The following is a 21,944-nucleotide window of genomic DNA, read 5'->3' as shown; positions in this document are numbered from 1 at the left end:
CCCACTATATTTTTATCCTGAATCAAGAAAACGTTCTTACCAAAACTGGGAAGTACAGTCCCATCATCAGTTTTGACTGTGACGGAAGATCCACAACCAGCTACCTATAGTAAATAGTTTACTTATTTTTCCTAATAAAAATTTACTGATTTTTCCTGTGGTGTGTCTGAATTAAAATGCCCATTTCCAAAGCCTCTCTTTTTCTTTATTTTGCCCCTGGTATCACATGTACTTGGTAAGAAAGTCAACAGCTGCTCAGTTGTAGGTTCCCTAACGAGGCTTAACTTGCCTGGATGAGAATGGAGCAAGCACAACATTGTTCCCTTTCTATCATTTGTATATTATGAACAGGATGAAAGACACAGTTGGTGCACGTGGCACAAGCTGCAGCATCATCATCAGATACTCCTGAAAAATGAAAGAAGTTCTTCTGGAGAGTCTTGGCCTTCTTAAGGCCAGTCTGTGCTGTGGTAGAGAGGCAAACTCTAAACCCTTCAAAGGCAATTCAATTGCTGTCCATAGGCAACATGAAAAAATTTCAATGCACTGTTTACTTTGGTGATCAGATAATGTGAAAACAAAGTACAGTCTTGAGTTAAAGATTCACACTGATATTTGTCTGAATACTGCAGTTGAGGAGAATCTGACTGTGTATATCCAACTGCTTAGTGCTGTTCCTGGCTTGTCTGAAACACATTTCCTTTCCTTGTCACAACTCCCAGGTGCTACTGCTGAGCAAATAGTAACATCACTGCCAGAAGTATTTGAAAAGAACAAAAAAAATTGATTTGGACAATCTGTGTGCTCTTGTCATTGATGGAGACACTACTGTGAGTAGTGTTGGGGCTGAGGTCACAACAAGGTTAAAAGAAAAGTGCCCAGGAATTCTCTCCTGTCACATTTCACACTGAATTGTTCCTGTTTCACAACAGATGCTACAGACAATGCACTGTGCTCCATTAAATACAGGGAATCATTTAGCTACGTTTACAAGCTACACTGACAACTCACTCCAGAATTACTGTACTTGAAAGGTTACATGGAAAGGGCTAGAATATTCCATCAGGCAGGCACTAGATGCTATATTTATACATGCCACGTAAAAAGCAAGGAACAAAAGCAGGAATGAACAGGGCCCCAGCTGTTTACAAGTGAGGGTGATGTTGCTCTCCTTATTCAGGAGTATAATGCACCTCATCTGAAGCCAGTGAAGACTGTAGCTATCAGGTGAGAATCCTGGTAGCATGGGTAAAGGTCATAATTTAGATAAACATATTCCCTATAGCATTGCCTTTTTTTTTTTAATCCTGTGCATGGCCCTGTACAAGCAAGAGGCTTGAAGCTAACCACGAGATGGGCTGGGAGGTTATTCTGCCTAGTTCTTATCTGCACCTATGCCTGTTCTCTCCTACTTACTTTGGGAGCCTGTAACCACCTTGAACACCCAACAGAGCAGCATGCAAGCATTTACACGATCAAAGGTAAAATGTGCTTAAGACAGACTTTGGAAATCCAGCACAATTTGGCAAACTTCAAAGATAGTTGCCTTTCAAACGGGTTGTGGAGGAGGCCTTGGTAAATTTGAATGGTATGATTAGCATACCGGCTGTTTTTAAAACTGCTCAAGAAGAAGCTGTGTTAAAATCCATTTCCGCAAGACACACGCATTTTCTTTTGGACAGGCTCCACTAGCTCTGTTTCTTAAATCAATTTTTCTGGCACGGATTTCTTCTTGGAAGAATGTACGACACCAGCTCAGTTTCCTAACCAAAACTTGACAGAATGTGTGCAGCACAGCATAATGGCATCTCTGCCTCATGGCTTCCTAAAAGTTACAGTACAGAAACCTCGGAAGTGAATTTGACTGTTCCAGGTCACATCTGCTGAACGGCGAGCGAGACGACAGAAGATGCCAGGGTAGCCTGTCCAGCACAGTGTTCAAACACTGGTGAGGGCCACTGATAAAAGGTTTGCCAAAACGGGAGTTGCCAAGGTCTTAGAGGAGTTTCAGGGATGTTTTCAAGTCTTACTAGATTTAAAGGATGATCCTTGGCAAACTCCCCCTGATGCTTCTCAGCATTTCTAGAGCCAACAGTTGTTCCATCTGCCGCTGAGGCCGACTTTGAAGAATCCTTGCAAAGAGCAGCACACTAACTTTAACACTACACAAGAGAGGAAAAAACACAGCTTTTCAGAAGTGACCTAGATGTTTGCCAGTAGCTTGACACACTCTCAGGTAAGGCTGTCTCCTTGTCTCCAAACACTTGAGTGTATTACCAAAGCTGCGCCAGTGTAAACTGTGGGCTGAAAACAGAGATTCAGTAAACAGCATTTATTGAAAGCTTGTCTAAGGCATTAAGTGTTCATCTGTACTGATGTACAGTAGCAGCTAGAAAGACCACCACAAACTAGTTTCAAGAACCAAATTGCTGCCGGAGACTGAAAAAAAAAAACCAATTAAAAAATGGCTGGAAAACTCAGACAGGTACTCCCTGACAACAGCTAGAAAAATTAAATTTTAAAAAAATCAGAAGACACAATAAACTTTTGGGGATGTTGAACACAAACAATCTCTGAAAAAGCAAAGGAAGGTCCACACAGACACAAACGAAGGTGTTTAGTTTCAACACATAAGCTTCAGTTTCTGCCATTGTGACAGATTTGCCAGCACGTTTTCTGAGCCAGGCCACTGCACTATTGTATAAGCTTTATTCTAATTACTGTAGGCTCTGTAAAGGTTTCTTTATCGTTTAGTATTATAAATAATTGTGCTTCCAGGCTGGGGTTCAAAGCTCAGAACAGCACTCGCACAACAGCACAGGCAGGTCAGGTGACCTTTCTCCAATTCTCCTCTCCCTGGTGCTGAGGACAGACAAAGTGATATGTCTGTCATACGCCATTACCATTAGAACAGAATCTTGTTCTTTTATTACAACTGAACTCCGCCGGATTTCTCAGCAGGAATGCTAAGTGAAATCAATGTCTTGGATTTCCAGGCTGAGCTTGGAGGTCACAGCCACTCTATCATTTCTCAGCATTATCCCTTCTCTTTCTCTCGCGCTCTCTCTGAGCCTCCAACTGGCACACAGCAGATTGAAAACAGCATGCATCACAGGGCTTACGCTGCACAATTTTACAGCCTTTTGGAGCCCCCTTCCTTTCCTTTTGGCCCACTTTTTTATTTTTTTTTTTTTTCCCAATTTGCAAGTAAGTTTTGTTTGTCTCCCACAGACCTGCAAGCCAAAGGCACTGCAACACCTACAAATATGAAAAAGCAATAAAACGTAAGGGAGGACAGAACTGATCTTGACAGCTGCCAGTTAAGATGGTTATGCTCGATGATACCAATAGATATGGCAGGCCTTCTAATCCTGCAGTTGCCACAAAATACACACTGTGCCCCTTAGATCTCATCAGACATTCTGCTTGTGCACAAGAGAACAACACCGGGATTTTAAGTGTAGGATATCTTACAAGCCACTAATCACACTCAAAAAACCCCCTGTAAAATGCACAAAAATCTCTCGTTAACCATAGACATAACTTCTTTTTTTTTTTTAAAACCCCAAAAATTCTACCATCAAGCACTGCACAGCTTTATGATTCCTTACTCTAAGTGAAGAGATCAAGCCAAGGATAAACTTCAGGAAGTCAGAAAGTCTACACTAAGGAGAGAATAAAGACAGCATAGATGAGCTTGACTCATTAACACAACAGCTACTGATTTCAAGTCATGTCTTTTATTCCTTGAACATGTATCTCACTGAGCTGACAATGGTATTATTTATTTGTCTGGTTATTTTTAATCTGTGCTGTTTTACTGTTAGGGTAAAAACAAGACACTACTGTCAATTCAAGGAACCTTTCCTAATGTGATAAAGGACATGGACAGCATGCTAGGGGACACTAACAAAAAGAAAGGACACATTTTTATGAAGCTCTTGCTGTCACCTAAATAGGACCGCTTTCTCCCAGCACTCCTCAGCTAAATTCTGCCTAGTTGTTTTGCAACACCTAAGATGTGCCATTCAATGCTGATCTGTTAATTTTGCTCAGCTGTGGCACACAGTGAGCTCACCTTCTTCGACTGCACTTATTCTGTGCCTTTTGCCTCGGTATAGCTAGACACACACTGAGGGCATTATACAGGTGTGACTCCCAGCTGTTAGCTTGACCTCTTAACTGAGTATGGACTGAACTGCCCAGCTATGACCAAGATTATTCATCAGAGCCCATCACTCAGTGGACAGATTTCAGCTCTGTTCTATGACACGACAGACACTGCTTTGGAGACTTCACAGAATCAAAGAATATGCTGAGTTGGAAGGAACCCAAAAGGATCATCGAGTCTAACTTTTAGCCCTGCACAGGACCTTCCCCAAGAGTCACACCATGTGCCTGAGAGTATCATCCAAACGCTTCTTGAGCTCTGTTAGCCTTGGTGCTGTGACCACTGCCCAGGGGAGCCTGTTCCAGTGCCCAACCCACTCTGTGGGTGAAGAACTTTTTTCTAATATCCAACCTAAACCTCCCCTCACACAACTTCAGGCCACTTCCTCAGGTCCTGTCACTGGTCACCACATAGAAGAGATCAGTGCCTGCACCTCCTCTTCCTCTCATGAGGAACCTGTAACTGCAGTGAGGTCTTCCCTCAGTCTCCTCTTCTTCAGGCTGAACAGACCAACCAACCTCAGTCCCTATTCACACACTTCCCCTCAGGGCCCTTCACCATCTTTGTTGACCTCCTTTGGACACTCTCTAAGAGCTTTATATCTTTCTTATATTGTGGCACCCAAAACTGCACACAATATTTAAGGTGAGGCCACCTCAGTGCAGAGCAGAGTGGGGCAATCCCCTCCCTCGACTGGCTGGCAATGCTGTGCCTGAAGCCCCCAGGACACAGTTGGCCCTCCTGACCGCCAGGGCACTGCTGACTCATACTGAATATGTCATCAACCAGGACCCCCAGGTCCCTTTCTGTGGCACTGATCTCCAGCATATCACCCCCTAGCCTGTACTCGTTCCTCCACAAACTCCAGCTCTACTCCAGGACAGAATCTGGCCACAGATGAGGTGCCCCAAAACCTTTCATCTCTTGCTGACACACTGCTAACCAGACTCCACGTTGAGAGGAAACAACAGTTGTGTGCTGGAATAGGAGGCTGAAGTGCCACCTGTTACTGAAGATGGAAGAAACAGAACTGTGATAGCGAGGACACAGCAAGGGAACCCACAGGATCTCAGCTGAGGTGGTCTGCTACTGACACTGTGTATGAATGGTCGTTTGGTATTACTGCACTGGGGCCTTCCCACTGGAAAAATGGCACTACGAATACGCTCCCTTTTCAGGGAGCCATCCTGAGAACAAAGCTGCTGCAACTGAGAGCCTCACAGTCACCCTTCAGAAAAAAACTACATGCAAGTCCCCACATTGTCAGAAAGGCAGTGCTGCCAGGCCTGGTACAGTACCTTGCTTTTGGGTGGAGGGCTGTTTGTGCTCTTGTCTGTGTGGATGCTGGTAGGGGATACGGCAGCACCAAGGTTACCCTGGGGTATGCCAGGTATCTTGCCTCCTGGAGACACTTGCATCGCAGCAAGTTGGGCAGCATACAACTGCTGTAGAAACAAAACAAAACGAAACAAAAAGAAAAAAAATTGAGGTGAGGGGGGAAGAGATGAGTGACATCATCAATAAATAAATAATCTTTCCAAAACTTCTCCTACTGCAGAGGATGTATTTTTCTTCTGATGGGTATTTTTTATTTAACACGTATATTTCAAGACAAGAATTGTCATCTCAACTTCTGTGACTCATTCCTCAGAGGATGAATGAGAGACGTCACCATGAGAAATGTCCCAGCATCCCTGTGTGTCCAGGGATTCAAAACAAGGAACAAAAGCTAATCTTCATGGTTTGCCTGAGCTACTGGGCAATCTTTCCTTTCCTGAGATGACTTAGGCATAAAATCATTTCTGCCAATACCAACTGTATTGGTGCAATACAATGCACCAAGCCCTGTGAAACTCACATGATGGTCTCTGTTCATGTTTCTTTATTTTACTTGCTATGCTTGCCCTCTTTGCACAGGCTGTAAGGTGTTTGGAACGGGGAATGCCAAAATTTTTAGTACTCACTGTGAGAGTCCACTCTCAGTTGGGTTCTGGGGAACCACTAGAGTCAATATAAATATATGCATACTGATGGTAAAGTACTGTCCATTAGCTGTTAGGAACTCCAATTAAGTCTAAGAACCCTTTCTGGGATAGATGCAAAGCAGACACACCATGGAAATGTTTTTCTCTTCAAAACTAAAGCAGTAAGGCACTTTAAACACATATTTCATTATTAACATGTGAATACTTATAATCACAGTCATCTGTTTAAAGTTTAGCACTACAGTAAGAGTTTATTGGACAGAGGTCAAAAGCAGTGAGAAAGCAGTGCCTGGGAGCTCCCTTGACCTCCAAATAAAACACAGAAAAAATAAACATGTGGGCAGGAGAAGCAGCAATTGTTGCTGCTTTGTGAACAGTGAGGAATTCCAAAGTCAGGTGCCCAAGAGAGCAGGCAGTGCAGTAACAAAGGCTCTCCTTCCTCAACCACAGTATCAGTTTCAAAGACTCACACTATGTATGGTTAGTGCTGTGCAGTGCATGTGTGATGTGTAACACTGAATGAAGGTACTCTCTGTCTGCAGGTGCTAACAGAGCTTCTGAGATGACAGTGACGAGGGACAACATGCAGGAATATTGAACTGGATGTGAAAAAACAAGGGGGCTTCAATGTGACTAAGTCTAAGAAGTCTTTTTAGTAGTGCTTAGCTGTTTTGCTGTTATTTCTCAGTTAATTTTATATGCTGATAAAAGAACAGAGGTCAGATTGGAGGGCACAAAGAAATGCTAACCCAAACCAGCAAGTCTGAAAGAGGAAAATGAGGATTCATTACAGGAGAAATCCACACGGAGCCATGCAAAAGATACAGAGACATTGCTACAGTGAGTTCAGTGTATATAAGCCCCATAGCAAACACTTAACTTGATCAAATGGGCAAGACTTACTGCTGTGAATCTTGGACAACCCCGGACATTGTTTTGTGGTTCCCCATACAAACTTTTCCCTTTTCTGGTGTACATAATTCACACAATTAAAAGTAGCCCATTGCTACTTTTGTGTAATCAGACACCAAGTTCTTACTTATTTCTTTTTCACGCTTTCTATAATTTTCACACTTTCTATTCTTTTCAGTTTTGAATATTTTTTATTTCTTTTCCCTACTTTGATCACTGCTTGTTCCTTATTATTCTTCTTAATCACCATTTATCCATCCCATTCTGTTTAGTCTCCCTCTCTTTCCTTATCATCCATTCATTCATCCATTCTCTCCTTTCCTTTTCCTCAAATTTATTTATTAATTTATTCTATATGTTACTCCCAGTGAGTCTGAGCCAAATAGATGCAAATCAGCTACAGATAAATGTCATCAAAAACAATCCAGCCACAAATCACTCACAGATTCAAATGCATGTATTTATCAGTTGAAGCTCATATCTATTCATTCTTTTTAAAGACTAAATCCAGCAGGGAGAATGGAACAAGTGTCTGTGTGAACCAGAGAAGAACTACAGCAGGGAGTTCAAGGAAAACCAAGCCAGAATTATGTATGAATTAATACATCAGAAGGGCAATGGTTGTATAAGAAAGAGGATACATGACTCAGGAACAACTCAAACATAACCAGACTCTAGACAGAGCAGGTCTAGAGAAAGCTTTTCCTTTTCTTTTGCTCCCCATTGAAAAAATGACAAAACAAATCGAGGCAACTACAGGAAAAAGACAAAAGAAAGTCAAACAGCCATTAGAAAGGAAAGGTTCAAGCTTGCTGCTAATCTATATATTAGATATCAGATAGCGTGTCTAGGCCACATGTAAAGGTAAAAATAACATAGTTTGGACACTCAGCAGTCCTGAACCAACTGGAGAGCACTGACAGACCACACAGGGACTGGCTTTCTGAAGACTGAGCTTTCCAGAAATTTCTGAGAGAAATTTTGGGGAAGACTTTTCAAAATGAATCTATACCTTGAAAAGATACCTCTCAACCTTCTGTTGAGGTCCAAAGACAGAATCAGGAGAACTAAACTATATGAAATAGATGCACAACAAGGTGTCCAAGAATCTGCACATCTTACACCTTAGTGCTCCCTGAGAAATGTGTTGGAAGCCGTGGTTCCTCCCTACAGTACTGTCATCAACCATCTTTCTCACAATGCATGGAAAGCAGAAAATGACTAAATAAGCACTGGGAATGAATTTCCCTATGCAACAGCCCAGGAGAAAGCCATATTTTCAGGTGATAAATGGAATATATGGAATGTCAAATGCATGCCGTTTTCTCAGTTGAGGGACAGACATACCTGAAGAGAATGAAACACACAGTACAGTGTGGAGTAACATGGAAGGAGGGGTGGAAGAAAATCTATAAAGCCTTCATTCATGCTTTGTAAAAACTTCTGTCCTCCTGTTATCAGATTCAACACCGCAACTCTATTTAATTTATTTTGAGAATTAAAAACAAACATTAAATAAAATTTTATAAGAGGTCCCTTGTTAGAGTGCCCTCTTGAAAGTCCCTTCCTGCAACAGAGACCAATAATTCTACAGAAAAAGCAGTATAAGGCCTGGTTTTAAACTGAAAAACATGAGGTTATGAAATTGCAAGGGTCTGAATCCTATTTAATCAGTAAGTTTGCCCCTATATTCCCTGAATTTAAAAACTGGAGAGAAATATACAACATGCAGCACATTTCTTGGACTGTCAATAATTTTGAGCTTCAACATTATTGAACTTGTCTGTTCATATTTAGTTGTTTTAGGACATGATGACCTTTAGCTTATACCCAAGGAAAGGGCAATGGTGTGACCAAGTGCTGCAAAACAAGACAGCTAAATGACAACAATTTATATATTCATTTCATAGACAAACTGAATTCAAACAAAAGAACATTTCTACCCCTGCTTCTCCACTAGAGTTTCAGATTTTGGAACAGTGTATGAATAGATCTCTCTTGAAACATTCAACCATTACCTGAAATGTACCTTTATACCCTTCACAGTAATGAAACCAAGATCTCAAAAAGTGCAATGAAAATGATGTTATTCTGTATCACTGCTGTAATACCCTGTTCTTGAGCCTCTTCTTTTACCCCAGAGACCCCTGAAGCCATTTCTGCTACCTTTAGCTAACCTAAAGACTCAATGTCAAATTCTAGCACTCCAGGAGGTCATTTTGCTCCACTACAACTCATATAGGACTTTTAATCTATAGGGTTTTTTTGTGACCAAGGCATTCAGTTGGAATCAGTGAAGCACTACTGCTTTAGGCAGGTTCATTTTTGCTATACATAATAAATAAGGATAATATCCTGAATTTAATAAGATAGATAATACTTCTTCAGGAAGGTAGAATTGGGCTTCTGAAAAAGCAATTAAAAAGTAACATCTATTGTTTGTTTATAACTAAATGACTATGTTTCAGCTCCCCTGCCCATGTGCAATATTGCATGCCTTGTTAATGTTTTCTCATTAACCTCTTATGAAAATCTGTATGGAAGAAAAATCATCAGAACAAAAGCACAATGTGATACACTTTAAAATGAGCAGGAGGTATCATTAATTTTTTAATGTTGCCCCTCTGTTCTTAAGCTATTAAACAAAAAATCCCCCTTCTCCCTAGGTCACCACCCAAACCATTTATAATTCTTCCAATATATTAAGCAGAAATATTCAGCTGAACTCTCAAAATGGACTAGCTCTAAGAGCTCTTGGCTTGATGACTCTGTAGTACATCAATAGCAAAGCCTTAAGGTTAGGCCAGCTTTGAAAACTTTCCCCTTGGGCATTGTTGTTACATGTTAACAATGCTCATTAATGCTTGGAGGGTACACTAAAAATGAATTCTTGTTCTATTAATACAGAAAATGAGAATGAGATTTAATAGCAATTTTAAAAAGGGTTGAACAAAGTGCTAGCAATTACATAGGCAGAGATAGTTGATTCAAGCATCTATAGGCATTTGCATTACAGTATTATCTCTTATTAAAATATTTTTATTAGTGAACAGTAGAGATTAAGAGCTGTTATTAAAAAAATCACAGAGAGATAGAGACAGGTGGCTCTGGAAACCGAATCAGTTACTGCAATAAATTTGTTTCTGATATAAACTAGCTTTTCAGTGAAGATACCACAGCGATGAATTTACAAACCACTGTGCCTGAGTGTCTGAACTGTTGACTGATCCAACACTTCAATTTCTTTGTCATTCTGAGAACCATCATTAAAAATATACACATGAATGGCCCTGTTCTTTGTTTTTTGCATAATCTGGAGGGGAATATGGTATAAAATGAGATTCTCTCACTCGGAATACATGAATTTAATTTTCTTTACCTTAAAATTTATGCTTATATAAGGCATGAGAAGTGTTTGACTGCAGAAAGAATTAATTTTGGATCTGTTCAGGTGTTTTTTTAATTGAAAAAAAAGGACATGAGGAATTAGGAAGAAAAAGGAATTCGTTTTAAACAAGTATTTTATGTATATCCTACTGTAAGATAGTTTTTAAAAGATACTGGTAACATAGATAAAAACTTAACTACAGAAATTAGAATTAAAACTGCACTCATTAGTGATTGGTAGCAATGCCTTCTAGATATTCTATGAAAAAAGTTCTTCATTTAGCTTCTCATTACATACTTGAAAGGAACAAATGCCAGATTTTCATCTTTTCTTTGTCTGAGTTTCCTTCAAAGATTGTTAGTCAAACATTTCAAAGGGACATGCTAATTTGTACATTTAAACTTCAGCAAAGGCTTTAAGGTGCCATTTGTTTGCATCAACTGGGAGATTTTCAGAAAGAAAAAAAAGATAATATTTGAACACAAAGTCAATAACCTCCTTTAAAACCTTGCCCAAAGAACCCATTGCAAGGTGAAATTGCTAGCTTTCACTTTGGGATAATTTCAGATAATAACAATAGAGGTTAAGATCCTGAGATGTACTGACAGTATTTTGGTTTATTTCTGGTTTTATTTTATTTTGTTTTGTTCTTTACAATTCTTAACAGAGTTGGAGAATTATTACTGTTCTACCTACCATTTGCCTTTATCACACCCAGTTCCTACTAGAAATTGCCCTGGTTGCCAGTGCCAAGATGCAGAGAGACTCTCTGGTAGAGGACCTTGCCTGAACCAGTGTTTCCTTTATTCACCAAGCAAAAAATAGCAAGCTGGATGAATTCATCTCAAAATTGTGGACCATGCAGAGACTAGAGAAGATACACTAAATGTTGAAAAGCTACACTGTTCTTTCCCATGGCCACAGAAACCAGCTAACTTCCTTTGAAAACTCCCATCCTCGCTATGCTCTGTATTTAGCCTAAGGGAGGAAGACAGGTAAGTAAATCATGTATCAAGGAACAGTAATAAATATTTGAAAGTTAAGACCTGGAAAGTTAATAGGTAAGTAATATACTGCTTTTATTCGGAGAGCATTGGTAACACTTGGAGGAACTGCCTAGAGAAATTTCCACTTGATGTTTCAGTCAAGATCAGATGTGTTTTAGGAAGATGAACTTTAAACAAGGAGTTTATTATGCCCAATAATATTTTACATCTTGTTTTGTCAGACTAGACAATCTAATAGTCCCTCTAGCCTTAAAAAACCTGAGACTTAGAAGGAAACATGTAGGAAAACAAGTTCTCATTAGAAAAACTGTGAAGCATTCACAAACAGAACAAGGCTTCATTCATACACTTCTTGCAAGCAAGTTACAAGCACAGCCTTGTAACCACCATCTCTCTCATATTAGAAAAAACATCACTTTTAGAATCAGTAACCACAAGTCTCCATAAAATATGATTCTGGTAGCTGATCTCTAGGATTCCAGGCCTGCAACCCTTATTCCTGAGAATAATCTCACTGTAGTCAACAGGACCGCTTTGCCCGTGCCAGGATGAATGCACTAGTTCTTCTCTTATTTGGAACTTCCATGGTATGACCAACTGGGGATCCCTGGCATCCAGAAAAAAGGCTGGAGTCCAGGTCACTGGAAACCTGAATGAGCTTTAAGTTTGCATCTGAAGCAATAAAGACTTCTACTGCAGTACATTAAAAACAATGACTGCTTTGCTCGTAGAACAGTAACAGCGGATAAAGTGAAATATGAAGGTACAGTTTATGGCAGCTCTTTGAGTTTTCTTAGAAACTGATGTAATTTTGATGGATAGGACAAACATTTTAGCTAAAGCACAACTATATTTGTATTTATAGTAGCTTCTATGGGAAAGACACTAACCTCAACATTCTCAAATGTTAAGCAATTCAGTTTTCCTTGAAAAGCAGCCTTTAATTTTGCCAGTGGATAAATGCTATTCAAATATTACCAAGGTGAGAACCAGCACCCATGACATCACCTGACTGCTCCTGGTGACACAGGAAGACTGTAGGAAACTCCTGATTAGAGCCTAGACCTCATGGCTCCTTTGTCCCATGCCTTAACAAGAAGACAATCCTTCTACAGGATGTAACTGTAGGAACTTATCAATAGACACTTCCTATCACAAGCTAATAAGATCTGTTAGTTTCTGTGATAAAATATCGTTGCAAACTGCATGTTTAAGATTGCCTGCTCTTTACAAATGAAGAGATTTTAACTGGAAAACTGCCCAAGTGGCCTACATATTCATACATACCATGTTCACACCATATGACAGTAATTGAAATAGAGTGACTATATGGAATGCATATTGGAGAGGAAATTTGATAATGTCTTCTGGAAAAAGCTTGTTGGATGAAATGTTGCAGATGAACAGTGTCCCCTTCAAGGAAAGTAATTAATATTTTACATATTTTAAAATATTTAAAAAAAAAATAAGCTGGCAACAATTTATTCCTATAGTTTGCTGTGCAGCACCAGACTATAATGTATTCTTGCTACCATTAATTATTTTTATGCCAATGGAACTTCTTCTGCTAGAAAAAAAGGTAAAAGAATTTCTTTAATGTAAGGACATACTTTTGACAGCATACTCTTTAAGGATTATACAGTAAGATGGTCAGTAGTAATGTAGAACACCAACAAACAACAGTGATGTGTAACTTAAGAAGGGGCATTTGTTTTATAATTTGCATTCCCTTTATCACTGACTATTCTGTAATGCAGAATAGAGCTGACTATTCTGTAATGAAGATGAAGTGTTTGTATGAAGGTTCCACATGGAGACTACTGCTCCAATACAGCTTTTGCAAATTAGAAGCCTGAAGTCAGTAAAGTGGCCCAGACATCATACTCTTGTAGGAAAAAACTCACTACTGCCTATTTGTTTACCACAAGTATATTTCCCAAGAGTTTTCTTTTTTTTTTAATACATATCCAGATTTTTGGCAACTAGCTCAGAGCACCTGACTTCAGTAAGTATAATTTCTCATTTAAGAGACCAAAATTCTATGAGTGGCCATTTGACAAAATACTTATTTCATACTGCATTGCTTTACTTGACTGGTACTGTATATAATCATTCATTGTTATCCATTAAGTGACTAGAGTAGTTAACAAGCAAACACTGCCAGCAGAATTACTGTAAATAAGGTTCTATATATTTCAGATTGCCGGGCTATAATTAAGGCATTTCACTATTTTATACACATTTCCTTAAGCAACTCTTTCTCCAGTTTTTATTTATAGATTTTCTGTTTGCATTTTAAGTTGTTGTATTCAACAGGGAATTAAGTCAGGAAAACTCTGTGCCTGCTTTAGGACTGATACTGAATTAATTACTTCAAATCTGAATACTCTATTTCTCCTGAAGTTGAGTGCAGAGCTCGTAGTAGAAAGATTAAGGTCAACTGCGTTTCTTATTTTAAGAACATGGATTTGCTGACTTGAATGCTGATATGGCATCAGGTTCTTATATCTTGATGATTCTAAGATTCTTCAGTGACTTGTCCCTCCTCTTCTTGGGGAATAAAGTAGTGAAATAGGTATTTTGCAGTACGAGTGGACCACAGCATTCAGCCTGCTCTAGAAACTCTTTTGTGACAAGTTTTGACAAGAAGAGAGCCCCAAAATACTGATGTCCCTCCCTAAATGTAGCAAAAACAGGATAATCACCTACCAGAAGCAACAGTGCAACGTTGACAAATTTGTTTGTAGGAAGGGACAAGAAATAAATGTAAAAATTTACACTTGGATTTTTTTTGCTGTATATATTCCAAAGCTCCTCCATAATTATATCTTCCTTTGTTAATTATGATATCAAACAGTGAAATGAGAAACATATCCTTTCTAGTCTTTATAGTTTTTATACTTTAACACTGTATAGTCTTTGTACTTTTCTAGGCTTTAGTCTTTATTTCAGAATATTTCTGAACCCAAAGAATCATATGATTGTATCTGTTGTCCTTGGAGGTATAAATTAACATTGTTCCTTGGTTATCTGATGCATGCAAGAGCTCGGTGACATCCTATCAGCTCATTCAAAATTTTAATTTGCTCTTTGAACTGAGTTGTATTATGTGGTCAAAGGGTCTGGATAAAGGCACAGGAGAGAGAGAGTGACAAACTCTTAGTCCATCATAAGCAACTTTCAACACAGTTCATTTTCACAGGCTCAGAGAGCCACGGTTACTCTCTTCCAGCTTGGGTAGGGAGGAAAGACATATATGTCTATACCTCAGATATATATGTCTATACCTTAAAGGGAAGCATTTGAGCTGCTTCCCTTGTGCCAAGCCTCTCAGAAAAGAACACACAGAGAGGAAGTATGGATAGAAGAAGAATATTGAAAGGGAGGGATCAGTGATGGATGGAGCATTTGACCCGCAAAAGGATACGTACTTATTCTGAGAGTTAAATTGAAACAAATTGATTCCTAGAATACTTCTGAAGACATTTTTTCTCCTTCCCTTTTTCCTTAGCAGGAAGTACTAATAGGACGTGACATGGCATCTTTATTCAGGTGCATCAGTTATTTTATTTTTGGGAGTAGAGAAAGTAGAGCAAGGTTATTAATTGGGGGGAGAAGGCCAGTCCTGCAATGCAAGTTTTCAAATAAGTTCAATGACATCCATCTACCTCTCATATAATTCTTCATGTTCATTGGCTTACATGCTCATTCCCCAAGTCCTCCAGAAAGCTAACAAGTCCTACCTCATTCTTTGAGATCCTGTTGTGAAGTCGTGGTATCAGTACAGGGCACCAGTTGTCCTTCCCGGCAGCACATTGTGATCCCTTTCCATAAAAGCAGAATATATGACAAGAACTGTGGAAAGCTCCAGCTCACATGTACCTTTCCTTCAGCTTTAACCCACATGGAATCCCCCTATTCTAAAACAGTGTTTGTTTTCTAGGTATTATTAAAGCCAAAGCTTGCAGAAAGGCCACTCAAACTTACTAGACCTGCAGGAAACTGTAATTCCAACCACAGACATAGAAATTGCCCCAACTTTGAACCAGAATATTTTGAGCCTCACTGAATTAGAATGAATTTGTGTTCCAAACCAGAAACTAGCTGAGTTTCATTCTGGTCAGACTCCTCCTAATGTTCTCAACAGTGAGTCTTACCCACTTCAAACTCATTGGAGTGCCTAACTTTAAACTAGCCCCATTGTACAGACTGGATAACTTAGATGCTTAAAAACACAAATGCAAGTTTGTTAAACTGGAATGCTTGAGGTTAGGAGATGATAGCCTACAAAGAGGAGATGTTAGAGTATGTGGAGGGGAGTGCCATTATTTAGTAACAAAATTGCTGAGAAGAGTTGAGAGAGTAGCAAAGCACTCAATTAATTCCATTATTTTGGAGTTTGATTAATTATAGAAAAGTCCTCCTTTAACAAAATGAAGTAGTAGAAACAATTCAATAGCTGTTCAATCTTTTTATTCTTTGATTTTATGATAAAAATGGGTGTGGTCAGTAAAACTCCCCCTCCAATGGAGCCCATAAAACTCCAGAAAGCCTGAAACCTCTGTGAAGCTTTGGCAAACTTCTCAGGAAATAACATAAGAAGCTGTTTTCTGGTTCATCTCACTATTTCCATGCTTACACTGATGTAATGGGAAGAGTGACACTTTGCATATTTCATTAGGACACGTACAGAAGTTTAGTTCTTAATTCTTAGAGACTTTGTTCCCCCAAAAGTGGTCTCTGAAAACATTTGAAATCCCTCAGTCTCTGCCTCTCACTACAGTGAAACCTCCAACACTAAAGTCCAATGATACTGCATGGTCGGACATCACGAAAAGCCCTAAATCTGACCTGAAACTCAAGCCAACATTCCTCTTTTGGCACAAGCTGTACTCGGGGTTTAAGAAGCTGTAGGCACAACAACATGACTGAAGGTCAAAGGGAATTACATCTTTAACTTTCATGTTCCCTCACATGCTATGCATCACCCAAGCACGAGACGAACTTACGGGATGAACTCTGGAACTCCATACTCAGCAAGAGGAATACGATGGCTGCTTCCAGTTTCACCAATCCATGTGGGTAACAAAGAGTTGCTGGAGCCCTTCATGTTCCCACACCAAGAATGAGCTTTCCACTTCTTAGCATCCATCTGACCGTGGGAAATGCAACCTTCTCCACTTCCACCCTGATGCAAGCTGTTAAGTCCCAGACTCTTCCAGCTTACCTGGGGTTACCCTATGGAAGTGTCTCCTCTCTACTTTAACTCTTCACCATTTTGCTCTTAAGACTAGACAGGGTGAATGCAGAAGTACATCCCTCCAAATTCCTGTCATTGAGGCGAGAAGGATGCCCTTCACTGGCAACAGGGCGGCAACCTCTAACTCATCTCATAAAGAATTCCACATAGCCACACATTCCACAGCCAATGATGTGCACTGTATTAGCACTATTTAAATAGTAACAAGCTCTATAATCCATCAGTACATCTGATCCACCCATGTCAACATTAAAGTTGATTTTCACAACTTTCTTTGAGGCACTAAGTAAATTAAAAAAAAAAAAAAAGACATGAAACTCCTGAGTGATAACAGTGCTTTTCAAAAATTGTCCACTTCACACCAATTTTTAGTACGGAATTATGGAATTTTTTATAACATAGAGATGGATCTGCTTGTCCAAAACCATGAAATACAGAAATTACTGTGCATATTTAGGAGATATTTTTCAATTGTTAATAACGTGACTGGGTTATAAAAAGAGCTAATCCATGTTTTAAACTGTTCATCTGGAAATTTGGATTAAGAGGAAAAACCCCAGCAATTTTTATGTTTTAGAAAGCAGTACCAAAACACTAAACTCTTTTCAATTCAAAACAAGAGCCAAAATCGATGTAAAAGCAAATTTTAAATTGCTTCTGGCTGAGTAGTCGTCTGCAAAGCAGAAGGGGTGGGAGTACCAAAGAGTTTGCAATGGAAATACCGAGAAGCTTTTACCGTAGTCACACTAACAAGAGCTGCTATCATGAAGTAATAACATTATCCAGAAATCTTTGTTCATTACCTCATTCCTAATGCCATCTCATTTCACTTGAGTTACTTGGGTCTGATGATGGGGTTAACGAGCGAGGAGGTGTTTGAGTGGGTGTGAATTAGGGGCGCTGCTAAAATAGAAGCTATTTTAGCAGTTCTGTGTTTAATATAGTCTGAAGCTCAGTAATTTTTTTTTTCAGGTAAAATACTCACACGTTCCAAGGCTAACACTGACTTTGGCAAAGCACAGATAATACCTAGACTTATTCATATTACACGGAGTATTACAGAGGAACTCATGCTTCTATTCCTTTTCTACCTCCGTCATTCTACCCACAAGTCTAACATAGCAGGCATGCTAACGCTTTAATTTCCTGCCTTCAGAAGTTTTCCTCAAAAATTTGGATATTTTCAGCGACCATGACAGAAAACATTGCTGGTTGCTCCTCTCCCCCCATCCCCGTGCTCCACAAGCCATCTTCACACACCGCACAGCAATCCATTACAATATGTTCTAACATCTGCCTCCTCATATGATGTACGACCTATTTGATTGACCCTTTTTATGCTGCTCCAAGACTGGCTGTTCACTGCAGTGGGAGGGTGAACAGTACTCATTGCTTCTTCAGTTAGCAACTGGTAAATATATCTCCGTTCCAGGAAAGACTGGGAATGTCAAGCAGGGATCCTCCTCACTCCCCTCCATACAGCAATGATCCACTCCATACAGTCCCTTCCTTTATCACTATCAGGGATAGCGCTAAAGGAATCCATAACAGTCCAGAATAGGGAAGGTCTCTAGTGGGTCCTCCCATCTATCGCTAATATATGAAACATTTCCGCCAATTAAATTTTTCCGTGACAAATATTAACATTACCCAGTGTTTGTGACTCCAGCGTGGGAAGCATGAATAATGCAAGAAACAGTAAAGTCCTCCATTACGCTGGGATACTTCTTGTTTTTGCCAAAGTCAGCAACTGTAAAATATCTCTCAACTTCTCCAGTTAACACCATGGCATAATACAGGCCTTTGGTCAAAGTGATCATATTCACTACAATAAAAGCAGCATCTAAAGTAACATAAAAACACTTGCCAATATCACAGGCATTAAATGCAATCCTTATTCTCACCATCTATATTTCCATCATGTATTTAACAAGATTAACATATTTCAGGACCGCTGACAATTTTCCAAAGTCATCTGGCATGAAATGGGATGAACATGGCTATAAAAATGTAGGGAAGCAATGTACTGAGACCAGCACAATGGGATATCTCCTCTTCCCAAGGACAGAAAACTCAAGTGACACAGGGAAGCTACACATACTTGGCACTTAAAAAGTCATCTGCACTGCCTCCAACTCCATGATTTTCCCAAATTCCAACCGCTACAGAAATACAAAGTCAGTTGGTCTTGAGGCTCCATGTCCCAACAGCAATGACAGAAACATTCTGACTTTATGGTCCAGCATTACTTGTTTACTAACGGGATTTGCGTGGGCAAATGAAAATAGAAACTGAACCACAGCAGAAAAGTGACACAAACTGAGAATAAGTGGGGAATCCACCTGACCAGTCTTGAGCTAATCACCCTCAGCTCCCTTTATAAAAACTAAAATGGAACCTGCAACTTTATGCCAGATAAATTATACATGTTAGGCATCCATGGCTAAAGAGGATTCTCATCCCACCATCCTGAGCACAAACAAGGAAAAAACTAGCTAGTCTGTGCTCAGCATGTCTCTGCCATTTTTTAAATTTTGTGTCAGCAGCTGAATTTTTTAAGGAGAAATGTATCTTTCCTCTCTGAAACTCATGAAAAACACACATTTCCTTTTTTTCTTGTTACACAAGTCAGATGGAAAGCGACTTTGTCTTCCTCAAAGCCATACAACTGGTGAGGCACACAGCTACATTTTCAGCAGAGAACATGTGGGAAAGGGCATATAACTCCCCCAAAGTTGACTGCAAATTACTTTGGATTTGTGTAGAGAACATACATGTTAACATAAAGTAGAGTGTGAACCCAAGGAAAATGAAGACAAACACTGACAGCTGGCCAATCTTGCCCTTCTTTACTGTGTTTGCCTCAAATATAGTATGTTTGTAAGAATGTGTGAAATACTTCTGAAAATAACAGTTATACTCCATTTAGTTTTAACAAGTAAAGGAACATACAACTTACAATCCTCCTCAGAAGGATCTGATTTAGTAAAATTCATGGAGAGACGTCAGCAAATTCCCAGAAGGAGTTAGATTTCTAACTTATTCAATATCTTGCAAATTATGGAACATGTGTGTTTCATTCGGATTTTTTTGCGCATGTCCAAGGTTACACTGATTTTATAAATGATTTAGTTTTAATTTTTATCTTCAATTTAATGTTTCAAAAAGGATCAGACCAGTGCTTACACCATACAAGGTATCTTTCTTCAAACAGTGGGGCGTTACCACATTTCAGAAGGACACTGAACACCAACTACAGTTTCTTTTTCCGACCAAGGCAGGATGCAGAAGAAGGAATCTTTCTTGCCTGCATCCCAGCAGTGACTGGCAGCCAGCCTTTCTCATTCTCCTCCTAGGGAATTTTGAGAAGGAGATTCACACTGTTAGGATACAACGGACATATGCTGCAGGGCTCATCCCCAATTAAGTAAGATCAATTATGGTAAGTTAGATCCTCGTCCTTCAAATACACTTCTGTTATGCAACTCTGAGCCCTGTCCCCAGTATTTAATGAAGTGCAAGCACAGGAAGGATCTACTAGAGCTTCCCATTGCAGAAGAAAGAACAACAGTCATCCTGAAAGGCCTTTTGCTTCAATTTGCTGTGTGGGAGTATTATAGTGATTTTAATAAGCTTAGGATAAGCAACATCCCAGAGGATGTACATCACAGATTTTTCTCATGAGACTGAAAATATCTTACCTTCCAGTATTGTTTATAATTAGTGCCAAACTGTTTCCCTTAGAACCACTGTTCTTACAGATGACACCTATCAGTGTCATCACTGACAGCCTTTTAGACTTCTGACCCTCCTTGAAACTAAGGCATTGTAAAAACTCTAAACTGCTTCGACTAACAAGACTGGTGGCAAGTAGGATATGTTCAGGGACAGTATAACGTGTAGGATTACTCGGCATTTGCAGACAGGTGGGGAATCCCTTGTTTTACACCACCACAGTTAACTGTAACCTCTTTGACTTGAATTGCCACTTCTGCAGAAGCTGAAACAAGCAACCCTAAAGATGATATCTTTTCTCATTGGCCTAGAGGAAGTCTAAGAAGTTGTCAGCGGTATTATCCTTCTTCCCTCTCCCCCCTGCTTGTCTTCCATATTCCAATGGCTGTTTATGAGCTCAGCTGTCATTCTTTGCACCAGGGAAAGATAGATGGGACACACCAACCCCAACCTAAGTGACCTTTGGATGTGACAAGATTTTTAGGTCAGTCCTGCTAAATGGAAGCCTTGGTGTATCGAGGCTCGCCTCGGGGTGAAATTTCCAGTGAATTTATTATCTCCCAATGCCCTTTGGACTGCTTCCCACCATCAAACACCATGGCAGCACTCGGAACAGGAAGAAATACATTAACTGGAATCTGATCGTTTTAAAAGGTTACAGCTGCCCAAATATAATTTAATTTCATACTTGCCCTTTGAGGGTTTGGTGTATATTTTCATTTTATGACTGCAAATGATAAAGCTCTTAAGATTCCAGGCAATAAAAAGGAAAAGGGGGGAGAAAGTATTTTAAGGGTTAGAAGTCTATTCAGTTCATAGTCAATGAGCAAAGTGACAAATCAGCTTTTTTTTAAAATCTAACATTTCCTCGGTTTTTAGTAGTAATTTCTTTCTACACTTGAATGGGGAACAATACCTTTTAGTGAAATCAAACCTGTAATGCCACCCAGTGTGATAGGAAACTTTTGCTGTGCAAGCACCCACCTATCCTGGATCCCTTAAGGACCTACTTCAGAGCAGCAGTTAACGTGAAGTGAAATGAAGTAATCCGAATGAACTGATGCAAAAAAAAAAAAAAATCATCCAGACTTGAGAAAATGCTTAAATCTAAGTGTAATACTTTGAGTTTTAACTGAGTAAGCCGTGGTTCCTTTCAGAATCTCTTCTTCTCTACCTTCTTCTGTCTGAGCTCAGGTCATGTATACAGGTCCACCTTTCCATGACCACACAGTAGGATAAAAATGAGGGTACTCAACACTGGTTTTGGGGCAGCACTGAGTTTGACTGGAGTCCCACACCTGTGTGACAATAAAATTCTAAGGGATGAGTATGTGGGATATGACATCCTAGTACACAACACAAAACGCTGGGAAATTATACTCATTCTTTCTTTTTTTTCCCCCCACTTAAAGTGAAAGGAGTCATGATACACTGAAACACAAGCTACCACACAAATGTGAGTTTGGTCAGCTTGGACTAGAGGTAG

The 21,944-nt window shown here is 39.6% G+C and overlaps 1 protein-coding gene across 10 annotated transcripts in view; it reads right to left on the bottom strand.

Annotated features, from left to right (window-relative positions):
• The window catches only part of SOX5 (SRY-box transcription factor 5), a 335,957-nt gene that overhangs the window by 51,373 nt on the left and 262,640 nt on the right, over positions 1 to 21,944 (bottom strand). For all 10 annotated transcript variants that reach the window (XM_018080711.2, XM_018080707.2, XM_018080709.2 and 7 more), the window contains one exon: positions 5,470 to 5,616. In XM_018080711.2, coding sequence (XP_017936200.1) covers positions 5,470 to 5,616 — 147 coding nt within the window. The remainder of the gene's footprint in view (positions 1 to 5,469; positions 5,617 to 21,944) is intronic.

This window comes from Manacus vitellinus, unplaced genomic scaffold (genome assembly GCF_001715985.3).
Source record: "Manacus vitellinus isolate BGI_N305 unplaced genomic scaffold, ASM171598v3 scaffold_5_pilon, whole genome shotgun sequence".
Lineage (NCBI taxonomy): Eukaryota > Metazoa > Chordata > Aves > Passeriformes > Pipridae > Manacus > Manacus vitellinus.
This window is presented reverse-complemented; position numbering and strand designations above follow the sequence as displayed.